Raw genomic sequence first — 17,426 nt, 5'->3', positions numbered from 1 at the left:
TTGACCTTACACTTCAACATCAGTGCAGCTTCCTTTGTTGAAAGCTTCTTAAAACAGACATGTAATCAATCCTGGAAAGCCACTGAGCTGCAGAGCACAGGTTCTGCATAAGTCAGGGTTAGGCTTGCCAGAGAAATTGCCTGATCCACATGCCCATGACATCTGGTCCTAGGCACCTTTCTGACAGAAATGAGAGTGGGTTTCTGTTTTGCCTTTGTCATAAGTGGCTGCTTTAGACTAATAAATCCACAAGGATAATTTTTCCATAGTAAGTCTGACTGACCTATACTACTAACCTTTTGGACAGACAGACTTTTACTGAGCTCAGGTCTTTGGAAATTCTGGCCTTTATAGGCATTTGATGTTATTTTAGAATCTGAGAGGGAAAAACCTTACTGTCTTGCCTCTGTTTTCGTGGCCATAATTATGAAAGCAGTCTGGTGACGTAACTTGTTTGGGAAATAAATGATAGCTTTCAACAGTGAGTGCTGTCAGACACTTCATGCCTTGTAACTATTTTAGAAATCCAAATTAATTTGGCACTTTCACAGCACCAGATGCTGCTCTTATTTGTGCTTGTGTAAATCCTGTGCTACACCACTGCCTTCAGGACACCTATTCCATGTTTACACTGTGTACAAGGCAGCAGATTTGGCTCGGGGCGTAAGTCTGTGTACACCTTGTGGTGTGATCTGCTGGTCCAGTAAATGCAATGGGGAACCATGCAGATGTAGTCTTACTCCTTCACTAGCAGTAACTATTCACCTTAGTGATACAGACCATGAAGGTGAAGGCAGGATCAGACTTTGGACATTTTCACACTTTAAACAGAGAGGGAAAAAAAAAAAAGAGGAAAGCAAAGTACAAAGATTTTTTTCTCTTTTGGAAACGAAACAATTTATTGTGATAGAGGCATTACCTGTTACAGCATGACATCAACCAGGATTGCAGTGCTAGTGCTCCAGTTGCTGAAATCTTCTACCATAGTCATCATACTTTCACCCTCTACATACCTGTGTGTTGTGCTCCAGCCCGAGTTGTTTGCTAACCTCAGGGAGCAGCAGCAGCCCAAGCAGCACACTGCCCATTGCAATTATGTGCCAACAGCCCAAAGACAGGTTTAAGAACCAGCAGTTACAAATACAAACAGAGACAGCAAGATAACAATAATACTTAATCCTGTTCTTCCAAGCTTGATATAGTCCTGACTCCTCACATCAAGGAGACTATTCCTTCCTGAGATGTGAAGAACTGGGATACGGAGGGGTGAAAAGCTCTATCTGCTCAAAAGCTAGACAAAAACCCAGAGTGGAGACAAGTAGGTACACAACACAGGTACAAGATGAACTGTTTTCCATAAATGCTCTGGGAAGCAGCCTTTGGAGATGTCCTCCTCAGCACTTGTAACCCAAATCCCACATAACTGAGAAGCTGGAAGTGCGCTGACACAAACAAAAATCAAGAAGGAAAAGAGGGCATTTGTGTTATTTTATTAATACCCTAAAGAAGAGTATGTGGGTAGTAGCCTTCTCTGCCATCTGTGACTGCCATGCTGCTGGCTGAGAGGGGGTCAGGCGCTGCTGGCTCCCAGACCTGTGGTCAAACCTGCTGCTCCATAAAGCAGCAAAGGCCTGGCCACAGCCAGAGCTGCTCCCTGGCAGGACACAGCTCACAACAGGAAAGCTGCTGAAACAGTGCCAATGTTTGGAGCCAAACAAACTCACCTTTGTCCTCGCCACAGACACACTCACAGGCAATTTTTCCTCTCTCTGCAGTCTGGAGGCGAGTCGGTGTTTCTGTCCCATTCAGACGCTTGCCGTGTTAAAGTCTGGTTTGGGCAATTGTTTGGTGGGGCTGACTTCCTTTGCTGGAAAAACCTGGCCTCTTTCCCCCTCACCCTGCTTTCACACAGGTACCTGCTGTTCTCAAGGTGAAGCTGGTTAGGCCTCATTCCCCTCAGAGCCTCTGGCACTGTGAGGACCTGCCCTACCATCACAAAGCCACACAGATCTCTGACAAGGCTGGGGGTGGTTGTGCTTGGGAGAGGTCTTCTGCCCATCTGACCATTAGCAGAATCACTTCTATTTTACTGCTTTAAACCCTGACTGCCCCCTCTCACTTTCAAATTCAGGAGATGTTTTCTGCCACCCAGCTGTGGAGAACATGCTTTTTGAGCGCCCCACTTCAGGGTGGGGACAAACTTGCCAAACCCCTCCTCCGGCATGGATCAATTTGAGGTAGAACCTCTCCCAGGAGCTTTCCTTGGGTTTGCTGTGCCCAGTGTGCACAGGACCACAGGCAGCACCAACACGTCTTCTCCACTAGCCCTAGGAAGCTGGGCAGCAGCTGGCTCTGTTTAAATGAGGCAATTTTAGCTACAGCTTCTATTTGTGCATTTATTTAAGACTCCTAAAATTTTCCTGTTCCTTCCTACCCCTCCTCCCAGCCTCCCCTCCCCCAGGGCATGAACCAGCTCTCCCTTCAGACAATTCCTGTATCAAAGAAGTGACATGCTGTACCTGCCATTGCCCTTGCAGGTGTCACTGAATAAGGTGGGACCGTACCGCATCCCCCCCAGCCCTGCTCACTGCGTCACGCTGAGCACGACTTCGCTTTCTGACAGGCCAACTGATATAAACATGTAGAAACAAGACCTGTCACTTCAATAAACATGGTGCTATGTAAAAACACCCAAAGAAACAAAGATTACTTACATGTTCACCTATATTACACTGAAAAAGGAGAGTGAGCCTAAGAAATTCCATCTTAAAACAAAATTAAAGCCTGTTTTAATTCCTGGTCTGGCTCATTTCTTCTACTAACAGCATGCATGCATTTGTACATGTTATTAGATTGACGTTGTAGCATCCTGGACAAATCAAATTAATTCAAATATCTGCAGGTATGAAACATTGTGGCTGAGAAATGAGCACATAGAAGTATATGCAATTTTCCCCTGGCAGTTTATTATGGTATGAAGAAAAAAAAAACATTCTGTGCTTGAAGCTGACGATATATTACAAATGTATTGCGAAGTATGACATGACTATTAAAATATGATTACACAAAGTATGAACATTTTAAGAAGTTTACAGTACAGTGAATCTTTTATAAACAGACTCTTAAATATACATAGGACAATAGTAGCTGAGAGAAAAACATCCAAAATTAACTATTAATGTTTATAGACTTCTGCCCTGAAAAAAAAGTCTCACATTAAAACAGAAATTATGAAAAGCCTTAAAACCAGGAACAGATCACCTGTACACTACAAATATACATGGCAGAGGTGCACAAACCAGGCTACCTGTTTGCCGGAGGGTACAGCTGTCAGGGAGGTTCGGCAGTGCCTGCCCCGTGCCTCCTCCCCAGTGCAACCCAGCACAAGCAGCGCCATGCCTGCGATGCCCAGACGCACACACACACACATACACCGGTCAGCAGCTGAAACATCACAAGCACACGCTCACTGCAGGACAACAGAGGATGCCTTGTCAGCGTCGAATTGACCTACTGGAGTGTATCAAGTTGAGAACATGCCTGGGATCTTGCAAATGGATCTCTGCAGGCAGATCCCAGAACGCACTAGGAGTCCTCACAGGACCTACGGACCAGAACGGGGCTGCAAGACTGAGCCACAAGGCAATCAGCAGCTCCTTTTATGGATTGTATTTTCTTCAATGCCAATTTTCAATCTTTCCTTTTGATCTGGGAGAATAGATGCCACATTTGATTTCTGCTTAGTCTGGCTGCAATGACACCCCTAGTTCATGTTAAGTTATGTCAAAAACATAAGTATTTTCTGCTGTAATACACAGTATTACTGAAACTAACAATATTATTTGCATATTTATAACAAGGTATAATGAAATCCCTATAATAAAACCAAAAAGTTATGCTATAGGTTTATTTACAAACAGTCCAGCAAAGAAGTATAAATACTTCTACATTTAAGGTTTAGGAAAACATAATTTACAAAATATTCAAATATATATACAGTCATCTGAAAAACTGCCAATATTAAACTTTGATGCAGGCAAAGAATTGGCTGAGTCTATTCATTCTGCACTGAAGGAGGCAGTGGCTTTCCTGGGTTTTCTGTTCCCTCCTAAAGCCATACGTATGTTATTTACAACCAGGCTGCTTCTCTCCCAGCTAAACGTGGCCGGAGCTTTGAGCGTGCTGTCCCAAAATGTCATCTATCATTGTCAGATTGTTCAACCACTCTTCGTCATTGCTGCTGCTGCTGTTCTTCATGAGGGAGTCGAGGAAGTCAGCGTCGCTGCAGTTTGCAGGCATGATGGAGTTGCTGTGCTGGGACACAAAGTCGTACTGCGGCAGCTCAGTGGCACCAGCGCTCATCCTGCTGAAGGCGTCGGGTGGCTGGCCCGTGGAAGGGTAGCTGGGTGGGCCAAGGCTTGAGGCAGGATTGAGCTGGTTAAAACTGGAGACTCCTTGTGGCATTGATTTCATAGCATTCATAGCTGGCAACGGTCCTCTGGTTAAACTGTGTCTCAAGTTCTGATTACTCATTGAGCTCAAGCCCTGGCCAGACTGCCCCATGCTCAGTTTTTGCATCTGTCTGACCTGGACGCTGGGAGCGATCTGATTAGGTGGCACTACAGCCTGCTGAGAGAACTGCTGACCTGGTGCACTTGGTCTTACGTTCTGTTTGGAGAAGAGAGCGTTACCAGAGAACTGCTGCATGCTGGTATCCATTTGGCTTTGATTTGGCATTCTTGGCACAGCAGTTGGCGTCCACATCTGGGCAGATGAGTTGGGGTAGACGTTAGGGATTCTTGGCACACTCGGCTGCCTCAGGTGCTGCTGAGTGGCAGAGTGATTTGCTAAGGAAGCGGAACTGAAGCCTGACATCGGCATTCCCGGCCGCACAGCAGAGTGGCTGTGTGCTGTTTGGCACCCCGAGTTCATGCCCAGTGAGTTCTGGCTCGGCCGCAGTGGGATGTTAAAATCAGAATTAGGTGGAAAAATCCCCTGTTGCTTGCCAGTGTTGTGAGGAATCATCACCATCGACCCGCTGCTCTGGCTGGCAGTGGCTGGGGCCATGCCAGAGCCCAAGGTGCTCTGGAGCATGGCTGGGTTAGATGGCAGCATGCGGTGGTTGGGCGGAGGAGCTGGCATCACCTGGCTGCAGTCAGTGGGAATGGGCTGCTGCACAGCTGCATACAAAGAGACATGTTAGCTGGTGAGCACACACTCACCCTGGAAACATAGCAGAGCCTGAAAAGGCTGTTGCTCCATCTTTCTCTTTCATTACAGGGGCCTCTCCTCTGTAGCATAGCTACTTACTGGAGCAATATGGAAATAGGTGAATCTCATGATATGTGTTAGAAAGTGAAATATTTTTATTTCAGGGCAGAGAATCATTAAATGCCCTGTATTTAATCAGATCCTAGGCCCTGGTTCCTCCAGGCTCTTTTATAGTGTGCTATCTTCCTCCTTACCTTGAAACTGATTTATCTGCTGAGCTGCAAACAAACTCCTCTGCTCAGATGTTACTCCCAGCATATTTTGTCTCTGCTTTTCCTGGAAAACAAGGGGCATGATAGTCAAGCTGCAGTCTCTTCACAAGCTAGAATAGCAAAAGACACTTAAAATGTCACCATTCTCACCACTAACAACCTCTCCTGTACACACCCCCCCATCTCTGATGAGATTCAGTCCTGACACTTAATTTCAGTCTGGGTATTAATTACTCCGATGCCCCTTACGCAAAGGTGTCCTGACAACAGCCCAGCATTAGGAATCACATTCCTCAGCAGATGTTGTGCAGGTGACCCATGGCCCAAGGTGATCTGGGTGCGCACAGAGACCCTCATGTTCACCAGCTTCTGAGTGAGGTGCAGCACAACCAGAAACTGCAGCCTCTGATCTCTCCAGCACTTCCCATGCTGACTACTGGACATGTTCTCTGACATACCAGGCACAAGGGCAAAAGATGCCCAAAAGCCTATTAGTGAACAGAATCTGTGGCAGCATTGTAGGGACGTGCTGACAAACAGGAGACTGCTGGTGACCATTACTCTGTCTGGAGGAAGGCTCTGCTCTTGTGAACCATCACCTTTTGTGCTGTTTGCCACTTCTCACCAGAACACAGCAGTAACCACAGGAAGCTGGGGCAGGTGCTCCCTGAATTAGGCATTGCTGGCTTTCTCCATGTGACCTGATTTGTCTCCACCACCTTTTAACCTCAGAACCCACCACCACACTTGCATCCTTGCTGGGGACAGCAGCTGGGACCTGTGGACTCTCTGGGAGTTGTGGGAGCTGAGGCTGGCTCCTATTGAGTTAGAGCAGCACAGATAAGCTTGAAGCCAACTGATGACAAGGAGGCAGAGCTGGTTCTGAAAGGGAGTTTTATCAATGAGCAGGATAGTACTTTGTTGAGGGTTTTACTGGGCTACTTCTCATCTTGTTTCCCATTCACAGAAATGAGATTCCCTAACCCAAATCCAGAAGCACATTCAGAAAGTCAGAGACGCATGTTCAGTGCTGCCTCACCCAACTCATCTGCGTGATTCCCCTTTCCCTCCATACAATATGTTATAATCTTTTTAGAGGGACTTCAGTTGCTAGAGTCCAGCCAAATCCAGAACAAACTGGAGTTTAACATCTGCTCTGGTAAACCTCAGGGAAACCACAGAGAAAGGCAACCATGGAGAACATCTCTCCTGGGGCTGACTCATTCTCCAAGCTTCCCTTCTCTGCATCTTCCCTCCCAATTCGGTGGCTGACCAAGAATGACAGCAGTGATATGGAGGTGACTGAATCCTTCCCTCACGTATGAGTGGGCAGATCTGCACTCAGACTTGCTGAGCAGCACTTGGCCTTGTCCTCTCATGCAGGACATCCTGGGCTCAACCACAGCCCTAGTCTGACTCAACCCAGCAACTGCAGGGTCACTCCTTAGTGTTTGCTGACCGGTGATTTCCCCATTCCAGTTAGTCCTGTCCTTCCCAGTGAGGTGGACAGCACAACAACCCACAGAGGCACTCAACATCGTACCTGCATCAGCTGTCGTTTCATTATTTGCTGCTTCAGTAAATGGTTCCTCATTGTGTACCCATTCACCGTGGCTGGTGCCGGCACAGAGCCTCCGCTTGGGATGGAGCCCGGCTCCTGAAGTCTGGCAACAATTCCAGGATTTTGATCCTGCCAACAAACATGAAACAAGAAAATTAATCTCATCAGGGTGATAACAACAGAAGCTCTTATCCTCTCTGCTGTTGCCCTCTCCCCAGTCTTTGGCTGTCCCAAAGGCAGAACACCTTGTGGATTTACATGGGCTTGCAAAGTCATGGTGAGAACAGTGAGGGACAGGAGACTGCCCGGATTTCTGAGGATCAGCAGAAGAAGTGAGAGAAGCAAAAGTCTAATCCAAAATTATTTGTGACTAGCCCAAGCCCACAGGACTGATTCACTACCATTACTGGAATCATATGGCTGCTTGGCTGGCAGAAGGGATGTGAGTAAAGGGTCACACTTCCTACCAGTTCCCCAACTGTTACAATGAAAGATATAAGGAAAGAAAAGTTCAATAAGAGTAGGGTTGGGCAACTAAATGTAAATGAGAAGCCTACAGTAAAATAAAACAGCAAACTAAAGGCAGATGAGAGGAGAAGGTGCCAACAGACCCAGGAAGGGCCTGATGCAGGGACCCAGGAAGATGAGGAAGATGTGGGCCTGAGATTGAAGCGGTTCTTGTGGGTTCCATGATCAAACAAATGAGGAAGGCTAATTGTCGAAGGAGAGGAGAACAAGCTCAACATGAGCTGCCAATGTGCACTTGCAGCCCAGAAAGCCCGTCACATCCTGGGCTGCATCAAGAGAAGCATAGCCAGCAGGTCGAGGGAGGTGATTCTCCCCTTCTACTCTGCTCTGGTGAGACCCCACCTGGAGTACTGTATCCAGTTCTGGAGCCTCTATTACAGGAAGGATCTGAACGTGCTGGAGCATGTCCAGAGAAGGGCCATGAGGATGATTAGAGGGCTGGAGCACCTCTTCTATGAAGTCAGACTGAGAGAGTTGGGACCATTCAGTCTGGAGAAGAGAAGGCTCCAAGGAAACCTTATTGTGGCCTTCCAGTATCTCAAGGGGGCTACAAGAAAGCTGGTGAGGGACTTTTTAAGGTGTCAGGTAATGATAGGACTAGGAGGAATGGAGCAAAAATAGAAATGGTTAGATTCAGATTGGATGTTAGGAAGAAGTTCTTCACCATGAGGGTGGTGAGACACTGGAACAGGTTGCCCAGGGAGGTGGTGGAAGCCCCATCCCTGGAGGTTTTTAAGGCCAGGCTGGATGTGGCTGTGAGCAATCTGATCTAATGTGAGGTGTCCCTGCCCATGGAAGGGGGGTTGGAACTAGATGACCTTTGAGGTCCCTTCCAAGCCTGACAATTCTATGATTCTATGTAAAAATGCAGGGGCAGGGCATGGCTGGGCACAATTCATTGAGCCTCATTTGTGGCTGGTGCAAACTGGCCTCACTCTAAGTTCCCAATGAAAGATCTGAGTTGACTTTCACCAGCTGAGGACTTGCCTCCAAAGAGCATTGTGGAGAGAAAAAAAAAAAAAGGCACAAGAACACCGTGAAGACACAACTCAAAGGGGGAAAAGAATTAAAAAAAAACCAAACTGAGGTCTAAATATCTTAGGAGCTGGTAAGTAGTTGGGGAAATAGAAGAGAACAACGAGGGAAGAAGTCAAGGCCTCACTGAGAACAAGAAGGGAATCAGCCAGGCACAGCAGTACCAGTGTATTCCCCTTTCTCCATTTTCACATCCAGCTTCTATATTATTTATGATGTTTTGTTATTATTGGCAGGGAGAAGTATGTATATTATATCCAGCATCCTTAGCAGGGCCATGCTTCCTTTGTTTTCAGAATGGAAGCCCACATCCTTTGTTTGAGAATCAATGTTATCAGGAGATAAGCAAGAAGAAAATGGTTGTTGCCTTTTGACATCTGACAATTAGAAGCATGCTCAGATGGAAAAAACAGGATGCAAGCCATGTTTCAGAGTGGCCAGAAGAAAGCCTTGGAAGGTATTTGTCACTAGGCGGACTTCTCAGGCCTGGGGCACCTTTCCACAACAGCTTCAACCATGAGGAATCACCCAACTCCTTCCAAGATATTCTCTGTAAGAGTGATTACCAAGAAGGTCACTGAAATTACTCATTTTTATGGTGCCTCCTTTTGTTGTAGCACTTTGGTCTATTATGCAAAAGCACAATTGATGAAATGTAAATGCCTGCTAGATAATTTACTAAAAGACACAAACCTGCAGCTCATCACTGCTCTCATTATCATTCCCATTCATGGGCAGCCTCATAAGACTAGAGTTTATTAATGGTGCTTTGCTTCCAATTCTGGTGGACATCTCTCCTCCTCCCCCTTTTCTCCTACCCATTTTACTCCCTTTCTCCCACAGAAAAAGAGGGAGGAGAGGGAGAAAAGTAAATATGATTTACTACTGATGTAAATATGAAAGTTCATGTCAAGCTAGCACTCTGCTTTCATGTCAGACAGGATTCTGCAACCACAGTTAAGCCTTGAATAATGCAGATTGCCTCTAGGGGAATATTTGAAAGTGGAGGGATTCAGTTTGTGTACTCTGCACATGAAAGACACTGAAATGTTCATACCACCAAAATCCCTGCCATCTATTCAATTTCCTCCAAACTTGTCTTGTTGCGTGCAGAGGGTCTGTGCTTACTGAAGCAAATGAGTTTAGTGCAAGGACAATCATCCTGATGTCTTGCTCAGGGCTATTGCATTAGCAAGTCATAACATTAAAGTCTCTTTTCCTAATCATGTCCACCTCATTCTAATTTCTCCTATACACCATCAAGAAAATAATCTTGATTTTTCCATATTATTAATGGTAAAGTAGTGTAAATCACCTTACTAATTGCAGCTCTTGTGCTGTGGCAGTACAACAGCTTAATTACATGGGATTTTTCTGCAGACACCCTATAGCAATAATGACAATCAGCAAAATTCATTCACTCATTCACAGAATGAGTTGCTGAGTTTTTCAGAGCAAAGTTGTGTAACACTTAATTAGCCAGTAAAGAAACAATCTAGAGATACAAATATTGCTTTTGGGAAAATTAGGACAAAATGGCATAGATGAGAAGACAAGGAATTAATGAATTAATTCAAATCTTTCCTTCTATGGTTTGCATTTAGGTTAAGACAAAAAGGAAAGAAAAAGGAAAGAAAAAGGAAAAAAGTTCTCTCTTTTCACCACTAGTGGGAACTACTGTATTCCCTTACAATAAAAAGTAACCACTTCAACGTCACGACTAAGAATAGCTCTGGTTTAGTCTAAAGGACACTGCTATCTGTACCAAAGGTTAATGAACTTTAAACGTTTTTCCTTTTCATCACTCCCCAAGAAAAATCACTTTCCTTTCCATAATAAGGCGAAGCCAAACAAGTCAGAATCTTAACACGCCTATGGATTGGGCTATCCCATTTTAAAATATAGGAAGGCAGCAAAGAGAGGAGCATTCTATTGTTGAAGCTGGTAATGATGGAAGGGGGTTTGCACCCAAGGGTGGTGTGGCTGAGCTACCTCTAAGCTGTACTGGAGGGTACAGATGGTGAAAGGGGATTCTTATCCTTCAGCTTTTAAAATAAAATTTTCATGTAGGTATCATGGGTTTTGCCATTTTTCCCTCAAAAAAAAAATCCTATTAAACCATCAGTTGGGGAGAATCCCTACCCAAATGCAGGCCACACAGACTTGGAATTCGAGAGCACATGTTTGAGAGCATGTGTTTCTGTTGCTAGGCAAACTGTCACACAGCAGGTCCAGAGCTCCTGCAGCACTCCCTAGGCTTTCCAATGTGGCAGTTTCTGCTCAAAAAGGCACTGAAGTTCATGGTTTTGACTTAGTATTTTGTGCACTAGTTTCAAGAACAAGGAGAAGAAAATCAGGTTCCAAGCGTGCAGGAACATACGCTGTTTGTGTCTGTATTCAGGCAGTGATCACAACTGTAAAAGCTGCTGCATGACCCAGTGAAACCACTGCCTCCCAGCCACCCACAGTGGCTCCCAGCAGTGCAGAGTGGAAGGCTGTTCAGGCTGGGCAAATGCATCTGTAGAATACTGCATCCAAATGTAGCAAGCGTGGGTCTGGTCCAACAAAATGTTCAGGCACACATTTGATGGGATGGTGTGCAAAAAGTCCCACCACGACCTACCACGTGTATTTATGAATCTCCATCCTTTTAAAAATCCACTGAGGAGCTCATCTCACCCAACCCCATCATCTGATTACATCCGAGATGCACAATTGCAGTAAATAAGCATGGAGATGAATTGTTCTGTGTGAACACAGTTGATAAACTCCAGTCCTCAGCACTTAGTTATATATCCAGTAATCACTTTGCGGCTTCACTTAAGCGAGAATGAAGAAATTTATGGCCCCTAATTCCTCTGAATCCTCATTAACAAACAGTCCAAAAAGAATTTAAAAGCAAGACTTTCTGAGGATCTGAGCTAGAGCTGCAATCGCTCTTTGGCAAATATGTAAAAATCCCTCTAATCTTCAATACAGAGCATTCATTGTTTTTTAGGACTATGTGAAAACACTGAACTCATTTATCATTATTAAACTTTCCCATCTGCTCTTACGGTGTAACTCCAAAGAATATAACAAAGAAATGTACATGTTAAATTGTATTGACTTAAGCCCAGAGCTATTGGAGATGTACAATTTATTTCAGCGAGGGCATGAAGGGGACCGCAGGCTGCTAGACAGAGTCATTTGTCCAATGCTGAAAAGACAGTTATCTGCACCAAAATGGCTCTTGGAAAGGCACATTTGCTTCATAAGAAATAAGCTGCCAGGTGAGACCATTCAGCATTATGTTACAGACCCAGACAATAAAACTAAGCCATGAATTTCAATAGTTAACAGATGGACTAATTACAGACTGAATTCTTTGTGGTTCTAACAGATAACCAGGTCACAGCAAGGTTACTGAGAAGGAGACAGGCAGCTCTGCAAATTTCAGTAGGTATTTGCAGAGTCAGGGAAGAACTGCGCTTCCTAACGGAAAGCGTTAGCAGCAGTGGAAGAACAGAAATGAGTCTAATTAAAAATGCATACAGTATCTGCACTTAAAAAGTTTGATCCCTTTCAAAGACACTGCTGATTTAAGAAATATTCCCTCCACATCCAATGGGATATCCAGCTGAATCCAGTAATTCTAGATTTTAAAACAGAAGGATTGTTGAGATAAGCCACAGCCCACCAGCATAAAAGGAAAAGACCAAAGGAGATGCATTGCTCAGGGTAGATGTTCACTGTAAAGATGAGAAAGGGACAGACTACTCTTTCCAACCATTTTTATTTAAAGTATTATTATTGAAACCAAAGATAACAGCCTGAGTAGTTACTGAGGCACAACAGAGTGAAAAAAAAATCAGAGAGGAAAACCATGGCTACAGGACTTGACAGGAGCCCCTGCTACTGACCCACCACAAGGCTCTGGCCGCTCAGCCAAGGACTCTGGGTGGATCCGCATTCACAGCAGGGACAGCTATTCTCTAGGGGTGGGGTGAAGTTTCATTAGTTGAGCTTTGTTCTGTATTTTAAGAACATCTGTTATGTGTGGGGAGTTCTGTACTCTGCTGAGGAAATGCAAATAGTGGTTTCAAACTAATACCTCTGTGTTTCACTGTGCTCCAGCCTGCCTGCTAGTGCATCATCTCCTGCCTGCTAGGTGTGCTGCACTCCTTGGTGGGGCTTTCAGGCTGGGCTCTGAAGGCCAGGAATAAGAAGACTAGGCACAACAACTCTATAAATATTACAAATTAAGCAATTAAAACACTAGTAGTATTAAAGTTGCCTCATCCTAAGAGTTTCATATTTAGTTCCACAGAGAAGCCAGACTCACAGTGTCTAGTAATCTTGTGCAGCCCCATAGAAAACCTTGATCCTACCTTTATAGAAGAGGATCATTGCCTCCACAGCTGTTAGTCTAAGTAGATACAAAGATGGTGAATCTGTTTGGCTAATGCATACAAACAAAGCAAACAAAATCCAGGGCTATGTCTTGGCAGAATGATTGTGACAGTCCATTAGAGAATGTGATGTCTGTGTGATGCCATGGTCCTTTGTTTCACACAGAAATCAGGGGCTACATGTGTTTTTTACCTTTAACAAAACTTTTCATTTGCTCTTTGGAAGTTTTCTGTATTTTTCTCTCTCCTTTATTCTGCTCACTACCCAGAGATGCTCTTCAAGACCAAACAGCCTTGCAGTTCAGAAACACTCCCAAGGTTTTTGTTTGCTTGTGTGTTTGTTTTAACACAATGCATGAACATTGATAAAACAAACTGTGTAGCTCAGTGGATCTTTTTTTTTTTTTTTAACCCATCTTTCACCCACTTACTTGACATAGAAGCATGTGAAATACTACCAGATTCAAGTTTCTATCTTGGGGACTGTCAGTCAGTAAAAGGCTTTGTTTGAAGACTGTAAGTGATCCATGGGTATACAGTTTTGGTTTAAAATAAATAAGCTCTTTTAAAGTTTTTTTTCTTTTTATATGGCACAGGCATGCACAGCTTCCTTCAAAGGTAGTCCTCCTCCTTTGTTAGGAGCAATGACAAGATCACCACACCTGGCTAGCAGTTGTATCAGGATCTCCTTTCAAGCAAAGCAGATGACTCCCAAATTTCCTTATAGCTGCTCTAATACTGGATGCTGTTCAGCCCAAAGCAAAATCCCAAAGTATCCAAAGTGCTTTTAAAAATGCACCTGGAATTCTAAGTTGGAAACTGAGTTCACTTCTCCTCTTAAAAAAATTTAATCAATTTAGTCAAAGCTTTTGTCCAAGGACTCTATCAATATTTTCAGAGTTGCCATTGAAGAGCTGCAGCAATCAGAGCAACAGAAAGGCATACAAATCCAGAGCGAATCACTGCCACAGTGATTTTTCTCTTACATGGAAATGCATCCCTTAGCAAGCAAGTTGAAATCAAGCTGTGATCCTGTTACTAGCACCATGTTGTTAGAAAGAACATGGGAAACAGCTTTGGGAGCAGCCACAAGCCTGAGGCACAATACGGATGGATGGGAGAGAGGGTGTATCAGACACACACAACCTCCCAGGGACTGTGATGCTTGCAAGGATGCATGATCAAGACTCCAGCCACAGCAGCTCCCCTGCAAATAGATCCTTTGGCCCAGATGAACTTCCAGGCCATGGGTGAAGGCATCCCAGAGAAATAGCTTTACTGCACCACCTCAAGGGAAAGGCAAACCTTTCATGGAGGCTCTGCCAGATCCCTAATGGCAGTGGGACCTAAGTACACTTTCCTTCTCCCTGAGTGCAATGCTGTAGGGCTGGACTCATCCCCACCTGTTATTGTTTTTCTGTATATACATCCAAAGAGACAGAAACGAGCATTTTGTAACCTGTCCATGCAACATACAGTCAAGATCCAAAATTGAATCCTCTGTGAAGAACAAAATATTTATATTTAGCTTGTACAGCTATCATGATTCTTCAACCCTTGACACCATGCTCTCGTTCCCATGGAGGGCAGCTTGCCTATAAATTCAATGAGGTAATCTAAAACTGTGTTTATCTCACCCATTTTCAGCCAGTAGTCCTTCTGCCTGTCTCTACAAGGCTGTGATGACAAACTACAATATCTCCTATCTATAAAGTGGTTTGACTCAAGTAATCCTTGTGTTATGTCAAAGCATGCTCTCAGAGGTATCAATGAGATTCCAAAGGAGCTGGGTTAGCTCAACACCCATCAGAAGCTGCCACAGAGAAATGCAGTGGCTGGCTGGTGAATTTATGTGTTACGGTGAGTAGAAAAGATCTGATCAAAAGAAGTGAAGACTTCACTCTAACAAAGTGAATGTCTGGAACTCTTGAGCTACCAGGAGAAATCAGTTCTCTACTTGCCCATTTCTGAAAAGCTCTGTGAACTGCTGTGAGGTGGTCTGGATCACAGAGATTTGCAAATCCCTTGATTTCTCTAAGTTAATGTTTCCATGAATTTCATTTTCCTTTCCACGCAAAGGTTCAGTTTGCAGAGGCAGATGCCCAAGTCTTGTTAACTTTCAAGAGCAGCTGGCTGCCTAACAGCTTCTGAGAAGCCCTTTGCATGAAAACCTGCCCACATGCAAAACCCAACAGCACACACTCCCAATTTCCCATGTAGGTGCACAAAGCAAGCACTCTCTGGCACGAAGTATCACATCACTTTTTCAGTATTAAACCTCTCACAAGCTCACTCTTTCCTAACAGATGAAACTATTCAAACACTTCAAACAGTTGTATCAGATCCTCTACCCAATCAGGTGTCAAAAATCACCACCACATCTTACAAAACAAAATGCAGTGACAAATAACATGCTAAAATAATCGATACAAAGTAGGCTGCGGCTAGGTAGTCCTCAGGATCAAATTTTCAAGAGCAAGCTACTGACATGTTTTAAAAAAAAAAAAAGTATTAAGGTGACCTTGTGTACAAGGAACGATTCCATTATTTTTTAAAATGGAAATTATTAAAACACCCGAAGCTGAACTGCTCTAACCAAGTCAACTCAATCTCCCCTTAAAAATTCCTTTCTCCCCTTCCATTCAGATTGTATTTACAAACTGTATATGTCTCATTTTTTTCTTGTGTCATTTCATTATTACAGAGTTGAGATCACTAGCCATCTGCAGCTTCATTTCATCAAGCTCTGATTTGTCCTTGGAGCAAGGTCATCTGGGACAAGAACATAAAATGCTGCTTTCCTCTACTGACAGTTCTTTATGCCTTCCTGTAAATATTCCCCACTAATTTTAAATAATTTTACCACTTCATACTCCCCCTCACACACACTGAAAAGGCTGATATACACGCATATTAATAAGGATCTTGTCATTTAACCACTGCATGACATATTAGAAGCAATTAATGGTGTTTATTTGCTGATAACACAGGCATTTCAAACTCCAGCTTAAGAATCCTTGGTAGCTTCATGTGACTTGCAGGATATTAGCTATGGGTCAAAAGTTGGGACCCACCCCCCTCCCCCCCCATTCAGCATTAGCATATGCTTAGAGCGACTCTGTTTTCCATCAAGCAGAAAAAAAATGCAGTCAATGCACAAAAATTACCACCCTATGTGGGTGAGTGATAATAAAACATCACTAGGTGTATGTGTGTTCATTCATTGAAATCAACAGACCGGTGAAGAATGATTTTCAGGCACATCACACAATGTTGCAAGCTAAAACCACAGAAGACAGAACATGGAATTTCTACTCAGCTCAGATTTGACTTGCCATAAATTCTGAAGCATCTTCTCTGAAGCAGAGACTGCTGCTCTGGATTATGGCAAAATCAAACAAACAAAAAAAAAAAAAGGCAGAGTAAATTAATTTGAGAGTCTTCATTAGCACACCCATAAAGCAACAGGGAATAACTGAGTGATTGAGAACAATCAGCACTAGCTCCAGGGGTCAGTCGTCTCCCTCCTGGTCTCTGGCTGCAGATGCTGGCAACAGCAGACTGAAGGTCCTGGCTCTAATCCCCAACTCAGGTTGCGTATCTTTTGGCACCTGGAAAATTCACTACTGGACTGATGTGGATTCTGAGAGATGCTCTACTATATGCTGCCATCTGGCTCACAAATAACCATGTGAGAGATTTTATGTGGGTGCCTTTATTAGCCCCAGTAGTTCTAGACATGAAAAGGTGCACCTCATAGAGGTCTTGCAAGCACACCTGGATATATGCTGTGCAGACAGATGCACAGAAGCCTCCAATGGGATTACCGGCACAAGCAAGCGTGTCTTTGAGCACACAGTGGAGAGATACCTCATGAGACTGTGAGCATGCAATTTGTCAGGAGGAGACACAGAAAACGGAATCATTAAAGGTGAACTCCCAAGCCACTTCTAAAGGAGATGATCTTGAACAGTGAGCTCGTTTCATCACTGAGTCACAGGATAAAAGTTGGCTCTATGGACTGGGGCTCACACCAACAGGTTCACTTTCCAGTTCCATCACAGACAGTTTCTAAACCTGACTTGACAAATTGCTTTGTTTCTCCCTCTGCCTCAGTCTTGCCTCCCCACCAAAGAAATTAAAGTTGCTCCCTGAATAGGAGGCTGAGGATCAGTTCCAGGGGCAGCGTGGGGGTCATGTCTTCAGCCTCCTGAAATGGTACCTCTTCCCTGCCCTCAGCTTACAAGTCCAAAGACCTGCAACACAAATGTGCTTCATGTTGCTTACCAGTACAAGGTGGAAAGACTTTTTCTGCTTCACTCCACATAGAAGATTTTGTCGTGTCCTCCTTTCTGCATCTCTCCTCCAGATCTGGCCACAGCTGGTTGCATCTCAAACAGCACTGAACTACACCAAGTTGTAATAGTC

General features: G+C 44.2%; 1 protein-coding gene across 1 annotated transcript in view; it reads right to left on the bottom strand.

Annotated features, from left to right (window-relative positions):
• Positions 1-3,198: 3,198 nt before the first annotated feature.
• The window catches only part of MAMLD1 (mastermind like domain containing 1), an 83,389-nt gene continuing 69,161 nt past the window's right edge, over positions 3,199-17,426 (bottom strand). Inside the window, exons 3-5 of the mRNA XM_054388532.1 lie at positions 7,027-7,173; positions 5,466-5,547; positions 3,199-5,180 (exon numbers count right to left, since the gene is read on the bottom strand). Coding sequence (XP_054244507.1) covers positions 4,156-5,180; positions 5,466-5,547; positions 7,027-7,173 — 1,254 coding nt within the window. The 3' untranslated portion in view covers positions 3,199-4,155. The remainder of the gene's footprint in view (positions 5,181-5,465; positions 5,548-7,026; positions 7,174-17,426) is intronic.

Source organism: Indicator indicator, chromosome 17 (genome assembly GCF_027791375.1).
Source record: "Indicator indicator isolate 239-I01 chromosome 17, UM_Iind_1.1, whole genome shotgun sequence".
Taxonomy (NCBI): Eukaryota; Metazoa; Chordata; class Aves; order Piciformes; family Indicatoridae; genus Indicator; species Indicator indicator.
Note: the sequence above shows the minus strand (reverse complement) of the source record. Positions and strands in the feature narration are given on the sequence as shown.